General features: G+C 32.7%; 1 protein-coding gene and 1 long non-coding RNA gene across 2 annotated transcripts; one reads left to right on the plus strand and one right to left on the minus strand.

Moving 5' to 3' along the window:
* Nucleotides 1-4,075: 4,075 nt before the first annotated feature.
* Nucleotides 4,076-18,141, plus strand: LOC135835444 (uncharacterized). The gene is made up of 4 exons (XM_065349702.1): nt 4,076-4,411; nt 14,285-14,368; nt 14,467-14,594; nt 16,273-18,141. Exons 1-4 carry the CDS (start codon nt 4,348-4,350, stop codon nt 17,578-17,580), a joined length of 1,584 nt encoding a protein of 527 aa, XP_065205774.1. The 5' UTR covers nt 4,076-4,347; the 3' UTR covers nt 17,581-18,141.
* A 1,982-nt stretch (nt 18,142-20,123) lies between these two features.
* LOC135835447 (uncharacterized) lies at nt 20,124-21,223 on the minus strand. Its single transcript, XR_010556890.1, has 4 exons — nt 21,085-21,223; nt 20,698-20,807; nt 20,432-20,573; nt 20,124-20,263 (listed from the first exon to the last, which is right to left on the minus strand). It is a non-coding gene; the product is annotated as an uncharacterized LOC135835447 (long non-coding RNA).
* Nucleotides 21,224-21,273: the final 50 nt, after the last annotated feature.

Genomic DNA, 21,273 nt, shown 5'->3' on the forward strand with positions numbered 1-21,273 from the left:
CGAATCTTCCATTATTTATACATAATAGGTGAGTTACAAGTATACAAATAGTATCCACATGTATACGGAACTAGTTATAGTAGGTGGTATAGCGAGTTAAATGAACCGTGCTACCATTTACCAGTCTTTCATAGTTACTACTTAATGCACTTGTACTTGTTGACCAAATTAAGTATCTAAAATAGAAGAATTCGAGTACCTACATACCTGTAATTTCAGTCGGGATTTTTTACGATTCAACCATAAATGAATAAACACACATACCTGCATATCTAACGACAACTTGTAACTTTCGTAGTACTACGAGTACCTTATACGATCATCTTTCAATCTTCTTGGGTGATCAAGAAAAATGTGGCAGTTTTATCGTCGATTTATCACCTAGGTAGTGTATCGATTTTTGTATAACAACGTCATACTGGCTAGTGTGTATTTCAAATTACCCAGCGTCCCTATATACGTACCTATGTTCTTCTTTTTTATTCATTTTCATTTCAATTATTTTTCGTAATGTGTGAAATTCCCCGCGCAATTATTTTTCTACGTACTACCTTGAAAATTTAGATGGAAAATGTAAATTTCTTATAAATTGCTCGTTAAAGAAGAATAAAAATGTAAAATACAAATTTCTTCCTGCTTGGTTTTTGTTCGATGAAAAACAGAAATTTATACAAGCTGTTTTGTGTAGATATATCCAAGTCTATACATGCACATACCTATACGTGTACGATAAAGTGGTATATTCGCATCATATACATACGAGTAAAATTAAATATTATGTTGAAAACAAAACTGTACTGACTTGGGTAAGGATGGTCGAAACGAGAGAATAATTTAGAGATAAAGAAGGAAAATATGGGAAAACTACAAACTTGGTAATGAATACCTAATATTAGTCTCTCTCGCAATGAATATTTCCATATCTACCTAAATAGGTACCTACCTATATTAAAAGTATTCAAAGTAGGTATTCTACATTTATCAATTCGAGTCAAAAATAAAGTTGGAAGCTCCAACTCGCTTCGATTAATTATCTTTACTTACAATTTTCTCTGATGAGTAGATATATATCCAATTTATTGTTTCTATTCAAAAATTAAAAAAAAAAAATAGATACCTACCATGTAATAGGTACCTATGTCAATTTTTCAGTTTTTTTTTTCTATAGATTTGTTAAATTTTTTGTTCTGGGTCATCCCACACGTCAATTCGACCAAGAAGTGGTAAGGGAGGTCGGCGATTTTTTTGAAATTTTTCCTGTGAAAATACCTTTTGAAGGTATGACCAATGGCGCAGTATCGCAGCTCTCTAGCCCTTTTTTAAAGGTTGCTAGGGAGTGTCAAAGTTTTCAGTGAACTTCAAATATCATCTATTTCAGCAGTGGATTAATCGATAACCGCGATACTTACCAAAATGGAACTTTTTAGCTTTGAAAACTTTTTTGATAATATCATGAAAATTCTGAAAAAAAAATATATATTATGGACAACTTTTCATGCTGAACAACATATTAAAACATTGGGATGGCATTATTTCGTAAAGCCGATTTAAAAAAATTGAAAGTTTGCGTAAAAATGCGATTTTTTGATTGAAAAAAAGTTTTGACTGGTAAAAAGTTGACCCATTTGACCCCTATTTTCACGTATCCGTTGAAAGAGTCGAAAACCCCTCTTCACTCAATGAAATAAACTCATCACTAAAAAAATTAAAATTCGAAAAAATTCAAAAAATAAAAGAATTTCAATTTTTTTGCTATGGGTGTGATCTTTATCAACTTCTTTATGAAATACGTCAGAAAGAGGGCAAAATAGGACAACTGAATAAATTGAAACTTTGTTTGATGTTTGGAATTGAAAATTGAATTTTTTCGAATTTTGATTTTTATTGTAATGAGTTTGTTTTATTGAGTGTGAAATGGTTTTTTCAACATTTTCAATGGACACGTAAAAATAGGGGTAAAATGTGTCAACTTCACCAATCAAAATTTTTTTTCATGTTTCAAATCAAAAAATCGCATTTTTCCCCGTAAATTTTCAATTTTTTTAAATCAACTTCACGAAATAATGCCATTCTAATTTTTTAATATGTTGTTCAGCATGAAAAGTTGTCCATAATATATTTTTTTCAGGATTTTTGAGAGTTGGAACGATATGAAAACTACGTTTTGAAACTTTTCGAGCTAATTTTTCGAACGAAAAAAAGTAGCAACATTGATTGTTATGATATCATCAAAAAGCCTTTCAAAACTCCTGACTATTGGAAAAAAATCCATTTTGGTAGGTATCGACATTATCAATTAATCCACTGCTGAAATAGGTGATATTTGAAGTTCACTGAAAACTTTGACACCACCTAGCAGCCTTTAAAAAAGAGCAAGAGGCCTACGATTTGCGCCATTGGTCACCCCTTCAAAAGGTCTTTCCACAGGAAAAATTTCAAAAAAATCGCCGACACCCCTTACTATGTACTTCTTGGTCGAATTGACGTGGAATGAGCCTTCATATTTTTAAATTACAGCATTGTAGAATAATTCATCAACGTTGTCTTCTATTTTTCTTCACTGAATATTTTTCATGTTCATTTATTTTTGGGGGAGGGGAGCATCGGGGGGGGGGCTATTTACAAAGTTTTATAAAAAAAAGAACTGTAGTTCAATATTGTTGGTCTAACACAGCTTGAGCTATACTTATTGTGTCAGTCGGATTTTATGAAAGCCATAGGAATAGCGGAAGGGTTTCCCAAATTAAATTGCACTTATATCTTGATTTTTTTCAATGTCTTTTTCAACCAACCAGTCATAAATAAATATGCAAAAAATACACAGGCAATAATTTCTAATTTCTAAAAAAATTTGAGAACCAAAAAAAATCAGAAAAAATTGTTGGAATATACAATGTATAGCTCAAGTTATATTGAACGGAGAATACACTTAGGTACGAAATATCTTTTCAGTTCCTTCAAATTTCTGCTCAATACACACATTACTTGCCATGATTTGTTCCAAAGGCGGGGAGGGGGGGATCCAAAAACATTAAATTCAAGACGATATTTTAAGAAAAAAATTACAGGGCTTAAAAATAGTCTCAAATTACATAGCTCTAAAATTGAGTTCAAATTCCGTTCATCTTTTTTCATTTCCATTCGTTTAAAAAGGAATGAGTGAAATTAAAAAAGCTCATAATCTCGTTCAATTAAAATTTTCCAACTTCAAAGTCCATTAAAAGACATTCGGGTTGAAGACCTACAATTTCTACGATGTTCTTTTGAGTTTGACGTCTTTCTGTAACATGTGCGAGAATGTAAGTAGATATTTAAAAATAAAAAATTTAAGAATAATTTTGCAATGATTTTTCTGTTTACTAAAAACTCTGACGATGACGTCTCGTATAACACTTATGGTTATAAAATACGTCTCGTAAAATTCTACTAAGAATCAGATAAAAACCGAAGTAGGTAGGGAATTTGCACTGGACCCAATTTGGTATTCGACGTAAAAACTCAAAAAATTACAATTGCAACCTACCTACGTCCTTAGTTATACCTCGTAATTCGAATGCACTTGTCGGTCAGATGATTCATTAGCTACCTAGTATATAATCTTGCAATGCAGTTCTTAATCAGCGAATCAAAAAAACACCTCTCGACACCTATTTTGATGATTTGTTTTTCTCTGCCATTTTTTAGGTACGTAAATTTTATCAATCATATTACCAAAAAAGGGCATCACGTTTGTGTTTTGATATACTATAGAGTTTAAGATTGACACGCGAATCGCGAAGATTTACGATCGCCTACGCAATTATCTATTTCTCACGTATTTTTCCTTAAAAAATTCGTCAGACAAGTGCCGCATGTTTATTTGTGATTGTATGTGAGAAGGTGCGTGTGCCGCCAAAGTAAATATTTTCGATTCACGAACTTACATAGCAACTTACCTACTCCTACTTCATACCTATTTGTATTTATCTCTGTACTTTCTAATGAAAATCAGCTTCCGTTCGTTATCTCCTGATCGTAAGTTCATCAAACGATTTTTCTAGATGTTTAAAATTAACCCTATCCTTAGAATCCGATAACGGATTAGTGAAAAGAGTAGGAAAAGTGATTCATGGTGACCTTGAACAGTTTCACCCGATTGGATAAATGTTCAGCTTTATATAACGCTTCACGCAACACCGTCTTATATTAGCTTAACTCACCGGCGAACGTCAAACTACGTGTACGTACACTGTACAGTTTTAATAGTGTGGTTGAACGAGAAACAAGTGTTTAGTTTTGGTTAATATTGTTTCTGTTTCGAAGTATATTAATTATTCGTGTGTATTTTTTTCGATTAATTTGTTCATCATGAAAGCATTTAATTGCTTTTTTATAATATGTGGCGTTATAGTGTCGTCGGATTTAGTTTTCGGTAAATATTTTTTCATTCATTTTATTTTAGTTGTTATACCTACCTACCTACTTACTTTGATGAAATATCTCTTAAGCAGATCAATTTATTGTTTACGTGTTACATTGTTATTTGTTTGTTTTTGTTTCTTGCTTTTAATTTTCTTAATTATTTTCATCATGTAAGTAGGTATTCATGTGGATTTGAGAGATTATCAGCATATTGAATCGTATAGCCTTTTCTGTTTTCACGGAAATGATAGAAATAGATAGGTATTATGTACCTACTAATTGAGAAAATTCTAATCATGGTTTTATAAATCAATTTCAAGTTAATCAATTTTATTGAACGTTTGATTTAACCTTTCACTATAAGGATATTTTTTTCATTTTCTACCTAATCATTAAATTTATCTTCTAATAATCATCAGATATATCGTAGGCAAGTACTTATGTGCAAAATTAAAAAGATATACTTTTCTATATTTAGGTACCTACCCACTTTCCAACTTTTGAGTTTCCTTTTCCTCATAATTTCTCAAAACGATAGATAAATAAAATGAAATTAGGTCTCAAAATATAGGTAGATCTTATTGAGATTTTAATCAAGGAAATGCTTTATCGTCGTGATATCTTATTTTTCAACTTGAATGATGAAATCTCTAGAAAGATTTCTAATTTTGCTGATGATACCTACACATTTATCAAACATGTAAATCTTAATTTACGAATTTAAGTAAAAAGTTCAAAATTAATTTCAATCTGTACTCAAAAGATGTGCTAACCTAAATATATAGGTACCTACTTAACTGTATGAGATTGAGCATATCTACTTATCTGATGTTGTTTTAAATTCGTCATGAAGTCATGATCATGAATTAGGTAGAAGTACCTACTTATGTATTTTTGAATGATGAAACTGACATGACACCTTCATACTTATACTCGAAGCTACCTATTTTAGGAAAACTAACCGGTTTTTAATGATAATTTTTGTCTAAAAAGCCAAGTGCCATTTTACAGTTTTCCTTTTCTCACATTTTAAAAGAAAATTATATTTGAACATTCATCTAAAACTAAAGCCTCCATTTACTCATTAGTCACTTTGAAAGCTGATTTTAATTGGTCAATCAAAGGACAGTAAACTCCTTCTCTCTTCAATTCAGCCATTTTTTGTATTCCCAGTGTTTCTGTTTAACAATAGCAAGCTGTAATGAGATGTTTTTTCCATTTTTTTTTTTTGGTTTTGCATGTACAATTTATTTTTAAACTACTAAGAAAAAAAATATTCGAATTATTTTTAAAAGAGTAATATGTACTCGAGTGAGTTTGAGGATATTTTTCTTGGAAAAAACTGAAAAATTCTCCCAATTTGAAAATTATTTTTTGAAAACCGAATGCATCTCTCAAAAATCTTAATGATAATTTTCTTATCTCGGGTCAATGACCCACATTTAGGGTACTACATAGTTTCTTTCTTAATAATACATTTTGTTAAATAACTCATGCTCTCGATTGTCTGAGGGTTGAAGTTTTTAATTTTGAGTTCTTTTCGGTCTATGTTCTATAAGATAACGTGAAAAATGTTTCATTGGCTGTAAAATGGAAGGAGGAGGATTAGTTTCTTTGGTGATTTCAAATTAATTCTTTTTTAGCTTGACTGGCTTTGAAATTTCTCATGGGTCCTCCCAATTCATCATTTGAAAAATGATTAAAAATTGAATATTTCACCTATCTCCATAGACCAGAAAACGAACCTCGAAACATTTCTATCACAATTGCCTTACCTTAGTGCAACGAAATTCGACATTATTCTTTTTTTTATTTAAATAGTTCCTCATAATATACATACCTAATAACATCTTACAGGGATAACTTGATTGTATGCACAATACTTTCTCTCTTTGATGATGGAATTAGAAAAAGGAAATGGTGTTCATTTTATGTAAAATGTTGAAAAATACTTACTTTCATGGCCATAAAGTATGAAACGAATTAAAATAATATGTAGGGTATATGCATACTGCATACAGGTAGGAATATAATTTTACATATAGGTGCCTATACATATACAACTCTGGATCATATATCTAGATCCGCTCAAACACATTTTCACTTCGTAATTCTATCATTTTATAAGTTGCATACTAACGTGTGATATCTCTATGAAAATGTAATTAAAAAATGATATGCTGTTGAAAGAACTGAATAATTGTTGCAATCTGTGAATTCGTAAACACGAGCGCATGTTCTTGATAAAAATAATGCATATTACCTGAAAGAATGTAAAATGAATAGAATTATTACAACAGTGTTGCCAAACGTTACTTACTTATATTGTACTGATAGGTACACCTATAAGAAAAAAGGCAATTTTTATAATTGTTCTAAATTCTAAAAATTATTCAAAATCATGCATCCAATGTTTTCATTTTTGGCATGTCAGTACCTACCAACATGTTTTTGGAATTCAAACTGTAAAAATGGGAATCCCAAAAGAAAAAATATTGAAATATTTGTACTTTTTGGTTTTGGTAGAACGTTTTGAGTTGGATTAATATTTATAATACCATGTTTTAAATCTATGGGAGGGGGAGAAGGGAGAGAAGGTTGAGAAACGAATAGTTATCATCGATAAACCTACGAAAAATGATACGTTATATTTTCCGGTTTAAAGGAAATATTTTTTAATAGGTGCAGTAGATAGATCAGTTTCAACTTGAAAAATCAGTAACAAATATTCTCATGATGATTTTATGCACATTCTTGCTCAAAAACCATACGCATAATTTTGACAAAAAATTTGTTTTGATTTTGAAAATTTAGCTTCATAATCCCCATACCCCTTCATCTCCTATTTTTAGGCTCAGTTTTCATTTTTGGGTCTAAAATAATTTCGAAAATGAAATAAAGAGCTCAATTCTTGTAGATTAAGATACCTAGATACGAGCATCTTTGCATTTTTTTCAAAACGTTGACCCTTGCGCTCTTTTGGCGACATAATTTTCATTTTGGGATTACAGCAGGTAACTCGAAAATTGAATTCAGCTCTCAAAAATACTTCTAAATGGGAGATGTTTAGAAAAGAGGGGAAACTTGCATTGCATCTACTTACTCAGGTACCTAATATTTTTTGAAAAATGCCTAATCTGAAAATTGAAGGGACAAGGGTATCTGAATTTTCAAAAACTGAATTTTCAATCGCAGCCTCTGTCACAAGTTTTCAACGCGAAAAAAGTCTCTAGTAAAACGGACGGTTTTGTGGGCAAATCAACTTTGAAGGGTGGCCTAAAATTTCAATAGGTAAATTATTGCATTTAGCTTCATCAATTTTAGTTGTAAGCAATTTTACAAAGCAACATTTTTTGTTTGTGATGAGAAAATTACTCGAAAATTATTCTCCAAAATCTACAAAATTTCAACTTTCAAGGATTACGCTCCTTTAATTTTGAAAACAAGATATTCTATGAGATAATCTTGTTTTGTTTGTGTCAAAGTTATGCTAGAAATCATGGTCAAAAATTGTGAATTATTCAAAGGGTACTCGCCTATTAAATTTTCCGATTGGATGCGTGAGAGAAAAATAGATTAAAACTTGAGAAGGGTATACACTATACGACACGTCGCCAGAGTTCTATCAATAATTTACGAAATAATTTTTAATTGTTCATTGCTCCGTAAACTGATTGACGAAGCTCTGACGACCTGTGGTGATACCCTCCACCTCATTCTTCGCGTCTCTTTCAAAAGAACATCGGTAATAGTAATCTTTAGATACACCACGTACGAGTACGATGCCCCCCCTCTTATAGATCAATATTTCTTGAAATTGCAATATCCATTATCTATCTCAATAAGTAATATCTTCCATCCATCACAGTTCCATTAAAATGAACTTGAATCGTGTCCGAAAAAACCCTGCCAAAAACGATGCATATCGAAAGAAAAAGGTCTGCATGCCCTTCTCAATTCGATCTTTATTCTTTCTTCGGTTCATCGTCATCCAATATCTCTTAGTTTATAAAAGGCGCGGTTCGTCGAATTGATTTTTCCCATATAATATAATATCTGACGTTAAAATGAGGTAGAATGAGGAGGAGGTGCGCTGAGGTAATGATGAAGGTATTATATAGAATCGATTTCGATGAATTTTACATGGTATGTAATTTTTTTTCCATCTTTGTAATCGGTTGTTTGACGGTACCCGTGTAAAAGTAAACGACCGTTGATGACTTCTGTCCTTGCTGATTGATACTTCAGACTTACCAGAAGGTAGGTACACCGTCGAGGAACCATGTGAAATCCCCATCAGTATATTGTTATGGCTACCGATTTGATAACGTCAATTATCGCGTCGTTACACCGTGTTGTTTATGGTGTGGGTACCCTAAGAAGTATGTACTGTGGAAGTACCTACCTCTGCTTATAACTTATACCTACACCAACTTTTAAATTATAAATATGCTCAAAAAACACATATTAGAATCGGTTCGCCTGTCTCATGACAACTAACTATACGATCAGCGTAGGTACATAATATTTTTTCGCGTAAAAAGTCAAGGATGATAATAATGATGCAGTTCTAATTCGAAGGCCTAACGTAGTATACATGAGCGTGCTGTTTAGCACGTTAGTTTATATTTTATACCTACACCTATACCTATAAGTATTCCGTTTTCTTTTTATTACTACGTTTAGGTACGCATGTTCGTTTATTCGTACCTACGTACGGTTTTATAAGGTGTAAAATAGATGTGTACCTACATCGAGGATTTCGTAACCTCGTCCAATAGGTACTGTGTAGAGGTACTTCGATCAATACGTATATGTCTAGCTAATACCTATCTAGAATCAATCAATGTTAAAAATCAAAACAAGAACTTAACTGTGTCTACGTTCTATGAACTTATAGTTTGTGGATACATTTAAAAAACCAATTACGTAGGTACCAAAAAATACTAGATATAGGTGATAAGATTACGTAACGATAAAACCGCACATTAACGCAAAATTACCTTGGATATATGTCAACAGAAGAAAATCCAATTACTTACCCAACTTGTTTCATAATAAGCCTAAGTAAGCTGTTTTACTGTAATTATGACAATCGCTTATTAAGTTATTAACACGCTAATATGCGTCGCGATATAAATTAAAATTTTCAAAAATACCTATTTTGAATTCCCAAACTGATAAATAAAATTGATATCGAGATCAGAGCAAGCGATAAGGAAATGAGCCAAGAAGAGAAGCTTATTCATTCAATATTCATTCCATAAGATTGGAAGAATTTCTGTGGAGGGTCATTCCACGTCTATTAGACCGAAAAGCGGTGGTGGTGGGGGGGTGGGGGGTCGACGATCTTTTTGAAATTTTTCCTGTGGAAAAACGTTTTGAAGGGATGACTAATGGCGTAAACAGGCATCGTAGCGAGTCACTTATATAGTGACTTGGTCACTTTTTTCACAAAAAGTCACTTTTGGTTACTTTTTTCATCAAAAAGTCACTATTGGTCATTTTTCTTCCAAAAAAGTCACTTTTTTGAATTTTTTTTCGTTTTTTAAACAAAAAAGAATCGTTTTTCATCCAAATTATCTTTTTTTAATTCATTTTCAAAGGATTTTATGCGAATTTTCTTTATTAAACAATTTCAGAATTTTAAAAACAATTAATTTTTACTTTTCGAAACATCAATTTCCGAAAGCTTTTGCCCTCGCTTCGCTCGGGCTTGTTTTCTTTTCTTTTTCAAAATAAAGATGGAATTTTTTTTTTTAAATCAAGTTCTAAAGCCAAAAAATAAATTTCTCACAAAAAAACATCGTTTTTATTATGCCTCTCAAAACACAAATTTTCAAGAGCTTTCGCCCTCGATTAGACTTGTCTTTTTTCATTTCAAAATCAACTTCCTTCAAAAAAACATTATTCAAATTCTAAAATTTTGAAAATAGAAAAAATGAACTACTCGTTCTCACATTTAAAAAAAAAAACGGATTTTCCGGTTGGGCCAGGCGGGAGAATAAAGTAATAGTTTTTAGGTGAGATATTGAACGTTTTTTTGCTCTTGTTTTTCAATTTTTTGCCCTCCTGAACGCTGGAATTTTTAAAAAATTGGTCACTTTTTTGGTCACTTTTTTCACTGATAAAAGTCACTAAAGTCACTTTTTTTTAGAAAAATTTGGCTACGATGCCTGCGTAAATCGCAGCCCTCTTGCCCTTTTTTAAAGGTTGCTATAGGGGTGTCAAAGTTTTCAGTGAACTTGAAATATCATCCATTTCAGCAGTGGATTACTCGATAACCGCGATACCTACCAAAATGGAACTTTTTTCAAAAGTTGGGGGTTTTGAAAGGATTTTTGGTGATATCATAAAAATCAGTGTTGCCACTTTTTTTCGTACAAAAAATCCCCCGAGAAGTTTCAAAACGTAGTTTTCATACCGTTCCGACTCTCAAAAATTCTGAAAAAAATATACTTATCATGGACCAATTTTTATTCTGAACAATATATTAAAAAATTGGGATGGAATTATTTCGTAAAGTCGATTTTAAAAAATTGAAAGTTTGCGAAAAAAATGTGATTTTTAAATTTAAAACATGAAAAAAAGTTTTGATTAGTGCAGTTGATCCATTTGACCTCTATTGTTACGTATCCATTGAAAAAGTTGAAACTACCCTTTTACTCGATGAAATGAACACCCCCCCCCCAAATCGAAACTCATGGTGAATTGAAAAAATGAACGAATTTTAATTTTCTTGCTATGAGTGTAATTTTCATCAAATTTTTCATGAAAAACGACAGAAAAAGGTCAAAATAAGACAACTGAATAAATTTGAAAATTGAATTTTTCCGAATTTTGATTTTTTGTGATGAGTTTATTTCATCGAGTAAAAGAGTATTTTCATCTTTTTCAATGGATACGTAAAAATAGGAGTCAAATGGGTCAACTTCACAAATCAAAACTTTTTTTCATGTTTTAAATCAAAAAATCACATTTTTTCGCAAAATTTTAATTTTTCAAAATCAACTTTACGAAATACTGCCATCCCAATTTTTTAATATGTTGTTCAGCATGAAAATTGGTCCATGATATATTTTTTTTTAGAATTTTTGAGAGTTGGAACGATATAAAAACTACGTTTTGAAACTTTTCAAGCGGATTTTTTGTTCGAAAAAAAATGGCAACACTGATTTTTATGATATCACCAAAAAGCCTTTCAATACCCCTAACTTTTGAAAAAAGTTCCATTTTGGTGGGTATCGCGGTTATCGAGTAATCCACTGCTGAAATGGATGATATTTCAAGTTCACTGAAAACTTTGATATCCCCTAGCTAACCCCTGGCAACCTTTAGAAAAGGGCTAGAGGGCTGCGATTTGCGCCATTGGTCATCCCTTCGGAAGGTCTTTCCACAGGAAAAATTTCAAAAAAATCGTCGACCCCCCCCTTACCATTTCTTGATCAGATTGACGTGGAATGACCCTGGAATGAGGATAAGTCAACTTTACACGTTACAAACTCGATTTGATTAACGACCCCTGAAGTCATTTAACAGCCATTTTTTACATAAAAAAATAATTAACTGGAAATTAATAGAAAATCAAAGTGTTTTCTGTAGTTCAATTTCAAGCCAGAAGCCACCTAAATCGAAATAAATAATCACCCCTCACCCTCCTCACCATTTCTCCACATGAAACCAACATTTTCTCTACTTTGTAATTCAGTGAACTTCCGATTGAGCCAACGATGAAAGACCATCACCTACAATTGGACTCATGCCGCACCTCTTATTTGCACTTTTTTTTCGGTGAAGGCCACTTTATGCATTCGTTTACCAGGCTGAAAACGTATCACATGGTATTATTATTTCATATCACATACGCTAGTAGACTATAGGGCTGGTTAAATATTCCAAATATTCTAGTTCCGTTAACCTTTGTATTTATCTTGCTGTTCAAATAACCGCAACCAATATGTACGTATATTTCTAAGAAATAGTTTAGGTACCGCGTCAAACCCTAACGTATTACGAAGCCATCCAGTTTCTGCGGTTTTAGCCGCGACGCTATTTCATGCGATTTTTTTCAGTAATCGATAGGTACTTACGAGAAGATAAAGTGATAAAGAAGGTGTTTATAACTAAAATTCCTTCTAATGTCGACATCCAACTTCTCAGGTTAATTGCTTCGATCGTGGGGACGTTCTTTTGTAATCTTTATCAACCTTCCTTCTTAATTTCGATACTCTACGATGAATTAGGCCGGACTCCATCACATCAACATAAACAACTTATCATTCCAAACAATAATCGCTCACTACGTCGGCCCAAGGAGTGTCAAGAATTCACTCAGTTCAATTGATATCTACGAGTACAATTCGAACATAGAAAGTGTGCATTACTAATTATAAAAACGTTGTACACAGAGCCCAACTGCTAGAGGTCAATAACCTGGGAGCGTAATATCAACGATTGGCTAATGCATTTTTTTTTTCGTTCGATCGATTTGGGAAAATCCCACCGTATTTTAATTTCTTGTACTCGTACAGAGAGGCTCGATAAGTCAAAAACGCGAAGAAAAATTCGTCGAATTGAAAGATGAAAAATTTAAGTAAACTATTTGACCATAACAAGGTGATCCGGTATCTTTTCCTAGTATTTGGCCAACGCATAGTTCTTTTTATTTCTCTTTCTATTCCTCTCTCTTTCTTTCTCTTTCGATCAGACCCAATGAGATACTACGTGAACGTGATTTTTTAACCTTGGGAAAGAAAATAACATCGTTTACGTTTCGCTTTAACGATGATAATATTATCGTTTGGAATTTTTCAATTTTATGCCAGATATTAAAATTTGAAATGAATTCTGAATGACACGAGCTGTGTGGCTCCTTCTGATGACGATATAGGCAACAATTACTGCGACCAAGTATTACTTAATTCAATTATACGAACATATATCACGCAGATTTTTGAGATTTTTTTCTTCTTCAAAAATTGTGAACTCTTTCGATGAATTTTTCAACTAGGTATCCGTTGGACAAGAAACGCTCTTGAAAAATTGTTGATTGAAGCAAAAGACTGAAAAAGAGTATAATCTGAAAACCTCTCAAGCATGGCCCAAAATCAGAAAAAAATGCCTTTTAAATCTGAGTGAAATTTTCAGCCCCAATATATTGATGTGCCTTACATTTTTTACAGAAAAAAATGTTTTTTAAAATGATTTTTTTTAATGCTATGGGAAAAATCATGCGAATTCAGAAGACTACCTACTTTCTTATTTGTCCCCTCTGGATTCGATTCACCATATCACCATAAAAAATTTCATTCGAGAATAACACAATGTTGAGAAAAAAACCAACAAAATGATGATTTATTGGAAAATGAAGTAACTTATTTTTGAGCTTCCCAGAAAAAATCATGAATCACTGCTCATTCTTTGTGAAAAAATTTTCCCATCTGATTATAACAGTTTCAAGAATCAGGTAGTAATTTTACGTAATTCAGCATTTCATGATTGAAGGGGGGGGAGGAGAGATTGAAAAATGAAAAATTGAAATAAATTAAATTTAAAAAAAAAACTTGAGTTAGGTGGTTGAGAGACGTTATCATAAAAGATACACAAACAGTTCAAAAAATAATCGAATATGCAACTCAAATTATAGCAATCAGGCGCACATTTGAAAAAAAAATGAAAAATGAAAAATGATCAGTGAAATTGATGAGAAAATCAATGAAATTAAGCATATTGAAGAGCAAAAAATGTGCTTTCAAATTCATTTCAAATCCACATGCAGAAATAATGATAATTTTATCTATATTTATTTATTATTTTTGCATATGACCGAATCATTGATAAATATGGTACCATGGCCACTTACTTATCTATCTTAATTCTACAGGTGTTGCAATCGAAATTCGAAAAGTGGTGCCAGAGAAAAATGGAGTCGTTGCAGCTGCTCCATCTGAAGGAGCCATTACGGATGGTGAGTACCTATTCAATCCCAGTTCAACGTATTGTGATTTATTTTCACACACGAAGACGAAGCAGTTTGATAATACCTACTTAATCTATTTATTTCAGATCTCTTGAAAAAAGCTGGAGAAAGTATTGCTAAGATTCAAGAATCCTTGATCCGTGAAATTAATAATCAAGCTAACGAAGAGTCGCTCATTCAAAATCTGCAAAACAAAACGACCAAACAGTTAAAGGTAATTAAATTTATCACCTACTTAATACATAATATTAATTACCTACTTACGATTCGTCAGGTTTTTAACATAAACTTAAATACGTGAGCTTAAAATTTAACTGCACTAAAATTCACACATTTTGAAGCACGTCTGTTCTATTTAAACAATTTCTTATCGCTTTCTTCTCGCAATAACTCTATGGTGTTGGAGGTTTCTTTTTGTACATTGGTAAATAGTTTTTTTTTCTACCAAGAACTATACATTTTTATGATTCATGATTTTAAAAAAATGTGATGGTCAATTTTTTACAATCGATGTTTTACTGCTCGTTGAATAATGAAAGAAAAAAGAAGAGGGAGGAAGGTATGCGAACGAGAAAATGTATTTTTCAATTTCAATAGATCACAAATTATAAGTTACCTGCTCTTTTGGAACTCATTTAAAATTAATTTGCACTTTGACTGTTCGATAAGCTTATTCCTAAATAATAAAAGCCATTATGGTACCTATGTAGACTAGACATACCTAAGGAATAGATCACTTCTCAAAATAGATATCAACAGGTACCTAGATAATTATATCCTACCTAATATGACTACCTATCTAATTTTACTAACACTTCCCATTATTATTTCAAAGATCGTAGGTGATAAACTCGTACAAACGGAGGAAAAAGTCGTTAGCCTGGGAACAAAAGATAACGCAACGATCGCCATTTATAAAATTATCAACGTACGTCCATTAAGTTTCCTCACACAAACCGAAAGTAAAAAATCCATCTCTGACCAAACCACCGAACCAGCTTCGGAAAATTCCGATAAATCATTAGACGAACCCGATCAATCACTGTCATGGGCTAAAAGCCAACAATCCTCTCAAACCGACCAATCCGAATCCGATCAGCAAGATTCTATTAAAAGCGAATCCTCTCAAAATGATCAACCGTCCCAGTCCCAGCAAGACGAACCTACTCAAAATGAAGTTTCCCAAAATGAGCAACCTGTCCAGCAAAATCAGTCCGCCCAGAATGAGTCCGCTCAAAATAACGAAGTTGCCCAGCAGGATCAGGCTGCTCAAAATGAGCCCGCCCAAAAATTACCCATTGTTTCAATCGTAGGCCCTGATGGAATACCCAAAGTTATTCATGGTATTGCCATTAAAGTAGCTCCTAAATCTGATGGAACTCAGGGTAAAGATGTTGCTTTCCAGTTCTTTAAAAAATAACGAGGAAATCTTCGAAGCAGGCGTAGGTCTATTTTAGTTTATTTGTAGACTTTCAAAATATACTCCAACTTGATTTAAAAAATTTTTGTGGGAATAATTTTTCTTTCTTTTAAATTTAGAATTTAGTCTAATTTAAGTGGCAGGTATTTAGGTACCTATTTATTTTAACACTTTAAAATTACATACTTACTCTACTCTTTGTGCATTCCTAATAATTTAAGTGCTTACCTATTTCTTCTTATTTAATAAAAATTATTTTTGCATTCTAATTTTTAAAAACCCTCAGACCTTTTTTTCTTCAAACTCACCAGTAATCTAACCTTCCAGTTACCTCACTCACATCAATTAATTTTGCATGCAGTTTTTTAAAGTATAGTAATTCAATTCGTAGGTATGCAATATGTGATCCTACCTCGTATAAAAAAAATTGAATAAATAACCAATTTACTCATCAAAATTTTTATTGTTCTAGAAACCGGATATTCGCAGTAAAGATAACAAAGTACAGTTGGACGTATCCAATAATCTAGATCGTCCAGAATCCATTTCCAAAATCAACTCAGCCCAGCCTATCGACTCAGAAGGCAGTCACTCTCAAGGCGAAGCTCTAGTCACCAGTTACTGGCAACCTGCAACCAGGGACTTAAGCAAAGATACTCTAATCAACGATCGTATTTCACAACAACAAGCATCAGCCGGTATTGTAAAAATTGATCCAGATGCAGAGTTCATTGACCCCAAGAACCATAAAGGTCATATCGCCCAAGACACTCGTACAACTTTCAAATACAACAGTCGACCATCTTCTTCCAATGCTGATCGCGATGTTGAAGAAGTTGGATCTGATAATTCTCTAGAAACAGATCAAGCCCCAGCTGCTGACTTGACCGGAGATATTTTAGTAAACGAACATATGGCTGAAAGGCTAGCATCCGGATCGATAAAAGCTGATCCGGATACCGAATTCATTGATCCTAAACAACACGAAGGGCACATGGTCCGCGAACGAACTCGACTAAATGTAAAACACAGCGAGCCTTCGGGCATTTTATCGAGATTTGGACCCAATCGTGATCGTGATGTTGAAGAAAGCGGCACCGATGGTACAAATTCTTTCGATCAAAAACCAGTCAGCTTAGAGCAGGATTCAAATACTGATCAATCTTCTATAGGCATTGATCTAAGTAGAGATATCTTGGTAAACGAACATGCTGCTAAGCAAAGAGCTGCTGGATTAGTGAATACTGATCCCGATGTAGAGATCATCTCCTTAGACAGGCCTAGCAGCAGCAGTAAAAATTACAACAATTATTACTACGTTCCCGATACCATACAACAAGTTCCTGTTTCCGATTTAACCAGAGATGCGTCCGTTAGTGTAGAAACTTTCGATGAACAACAACCTCCCTATGGTGAAATGATCGAACCATATTCTGAATACACGAATCAGATAAGGAATCGCAGACCTATTCAGAATTCTTATTTAAGAAACGCTGATCGATTTCAGAGGACACCTCAACATGATTTGAGTCAAGATACAGCCATCAACGATCACATTTCTCAACAACAATCTGCCTCCGGATTGGTAATGATTGATCCTGATGCGGAATTAATCAATACGGATGCCAATCATCAAAATAACGTGTATTATTATTACTCTTATGTTCCTAATAATATTGATCAAGCACCCAGATTGAAACGTACCGAACCAGTGTATCAGTTTTATCAAAGACCGGTTATTAGATACCAATACCCTCAACAGCCTATCATATATTATTAACGAATTTAAAAACTTTCAAATTACTTACCTGGTCTCAAGCCCAAAGTAAATTGATTCCAAATTCTAGGTATTCGTGGCAAGTCCAAACTTTTGATCACTTTATTGATAAATTCAATAACAAAAAATATATTATTTGTACCTGAAAAAAGAAGATATACCTACCTATAAAAGTATCACTTCAAGTGGGAGCTAATACCTACCTACTGGTTGAAAACTAATGATATTATTAGAGACTGAAAATTATTAGTATTGATTTTGTGATTTTTCCTCATTCGGTGAAATTTGATTTTTTTTTGTATAGGTACCTATATGTACTTAGGTATTTTCATTTCATTTATACATTTTTGTAATTTATTCGTAAATTGTAAATAGGTATTTATCAATTTATGTATTATCTAAGTATAGAATCTCATGCTTGCTTGGAGTGTTTATGTAAACCCTATGGGTTAAGTATTCTGTTTCTATGTTGTTGTTTATTTATATTTTACATTTTGTTTTTATTTATTTTCTATTGTGTACCTATTTATCATTTTGTAATAAAATTCGAGGGGTGAAATTCGATTATACGTTGTTTTGATTGTGAATAATATATGTACCTACCTACTCGTAATCAGCTTTGTTTCGTGACTGTAAGCTCAGAAATCTTGTCTAATTGAGCAAATTTTCATTAATTTGTTGGGCTAGGAAATTGAAATACAATATATCCTGGCGATTTAGAGATGGTCGAGGTAGGAGAGAGATCTTTTAGAATTTGGAACCTGAATCTCACCAATTTTCCAATTCAAGATAAAGTCACACGTCACATTAGGTTTCTTATTGATGAACTAAAAAAAATTGATATTTGATCTCTAGGCAGGTATTCAATTAAAGATAGGTACCTATCTGATTACTTTTTTATCGGGAAATATAGTTACAAATTATTGAACGATAAAAAGTGGTTTTGATAACGAAAATTTGGGTGGTAAGCACAGCATTTTTAAACCATTATAGAAAAATATGTTTGCACGATATTTTTTACTGATAAAGGAAGGCGTTGACACAGGGCCTGGTTGACAATTCAAATTTCTCTGTGAGATAAGCAGGCTTTTTGGGGCCACTTATTCTTTAATTCTCGAAAGTTGTTGGTCCATAATTTTTTGTACCTTCTCATCCGCACCCCAAACATCCAAAAAATTGATTTTCGGCTTTAGAAAGTCCTCTTCCTGTTCCAAAATTATAAAACAAAAGTCCTGTTTTTTTTTTTTTGAAAGCTTGTAAGGTTATTTTTTGCCAAATTTTCCCCTGATTTTTGGGGGAAAAATGTCAAAAAGGGTCAATTTTTGGCAAAATTCATAGTCAAGAAGTTTCCATTTCTGTTAACATCATTTTCTATCATTTTAATGAATTGAATAGGTCCCTACTTATTATTGCTGGTAGTGGTACCTAAGTGTGTTCACGTATAATCACAATTTTCATTGAGCAAATCGGCACATATCATAGAATAAATCAGGATCGTTGATCATAAATATGTAGGCGAGAATAAGAAAGACATTTCAAAATGATCAGCTCAGTACTTTTACGTTATACATATTTAGTAGGTAACAATATTTTTTATTAACTAAGTACCAATTACAAATTGCAGAGTCCATTTTGTAAATTATTTTATGCCTAGGTAAGTAACTAGAGAAGCTCAATCAAATAAGAAATTTATTTTTCAAAAAATAGTATTGATAGTTGGCGATTTCTTGCGAATGTACGAGTAACTAGATGTATACTTAATATTATTTTTCACTCCTAAATCCGAAAAGGTGCATCTTAAGAAAGAATCAAATTATGTTCAAGAATGTTTCCCAAGAAAATTTCTTTCTCGGACAGCTCGCAACATTTTTTCAAAAAATGCAAATTCACTAATTAGAAAAAAAAGAGGAAAATGACTGTTTTTAAAGTTTTACAAAATTTCGAATTACATTCATTTCGAACTCAACTGTCTCTCACATCTCCATTTGAAATTTTATCTGTGCTTAATTTAATGGCCTCCTGTTCTAAACAACAAAAGTTCTGCTTCTGCCTTTTAGGAGTTGAACATTTCCCAGGAGGAAAGTGAGACCTTCCTCAAAATTAATTTTTTCAGGTGCACTTTACGTAAAAATCAATCTTGTTCAAAAATGTTCCTGAGTGAATTTCGTTCCCGGAGAGTTCATATAATTTTCAAGAAAAGGCTAATTCACCGATTCGAACAACTGGGGGGGGGGGAGGGGGGCTCTCTAAAATTTTACAGAATTTCGAATTTCATTTTCATTCATTTCTATTTCAGTTTTCACTCACATCTCTTTGTAGACCATTAAGCATCGATATTCGCAAAAACCACCAACTATTTGTACAAAATTTTTACATCAAGAATTAAGCGTACCTATTTGTGTTTGACTGAACTGAGGTAGGTACCCACTTCCAAAAGTAAGTAAGTAAGTAGTGTAAATTGGTTGAAGTATTTCAGCTTCTGGCGATACAAGCATAAGAATGAAAGTTGACCGATAATGACGTGATCCGTTTAATCTGACATACCTACCTTAAGCAGGTAGGTACCTACATACTTCAATTTGGCGAAGAAATTGAATATTTTGAATGTGATCGAACAATCCATTGCAGTATGCTCAACACAATTCAAGTGGTGCATCATCATTGAATGATGGCCATTCACTGAATTCTGAAACCAAACACCCTCGATCAAATTTTTTTCAATAAAAAACACACACACATGATACCTTAGGCTAATGTTACCCGAGTAGATATTGCTTTGTATTGAAACCAATTAAAAATGAAAAAAAAATAATTTTCTAAAGTAAAAAATTGTACGACATAGAAATACGCTTACTTTTAATGTGAAGTACAACATTTATAAATACATCTGGGTTCTTTTTAGATACGCATGTGTAAACTCCAGTATTGTACGATCCAGGTTTTTCCATTATGAGATTCTTTCGATTCGGCGACTCCACCTGTATTGAATATTTGGGCTGAAAACAGAAATTGAAAAATAGCACCCGTGAATGCACCGTTGTTTTGGTCAACAACACTAGGCTATGTTTCGAACATTTCGCTTAGGTAGGTATTATAAGGCCAATCGAGGTAGGTAATTACTTTGTATGCGTTCACCCTCCATTCCACTTCATCTGTATCATAACACGGTATATAACACCTTTGGAGCGGATATATTGACACAAGCGAATTGTTTAGATATGATTCCAAACCTATGAACATTTCATTTTGAATGTACATAGTTACAAATACAGATGCAGATACTGAGATACATGAGTATGAGACATGAGTAAGTATTTCAGAATATCGAGTCACGTCATACGAGACTTTTTCACAGTTGTTCAGTCACTGCGAAATGAAAAAAAAAATACAAGATTTTTTTTTACCAAAAGTAACTCGGAAAATTCAAAAATTATTGTCAAGTTTTGAGTTAAACATCTAGAACGTACTTGTAGGTACATACTTTAAATTTATTTTACTTGTACTTACCAACAGAATAGACTAATAATGAAATTGAGACTACGAATAAAATCAGAAGACATCGCGACATTTTTACAATCAGATTTCTCAAAAATACGACCTCTAGGTAAGGTACCTAACTGATGTTTACACGAACAAGGCTAGAAAAAGTAGAACAAGCAATTGGTTGGGACGGTAAAAAAGTAACGGAAATGAAGG

Source organism: Planococcus citri, chromosome 2 (assembly GCF_950023065.1).
Source record: "Planococcus citri chromosome 2, ihPlaCitr1.1, whole genome shotgun sequence".
In the NCBI taxonomy this organism is placed as follows: Eukaryota; Metazoa; Arthropoda; class Insecta; order Hemiptera; family Pseudococcidae; genus Planococcus; species Planococcus citri.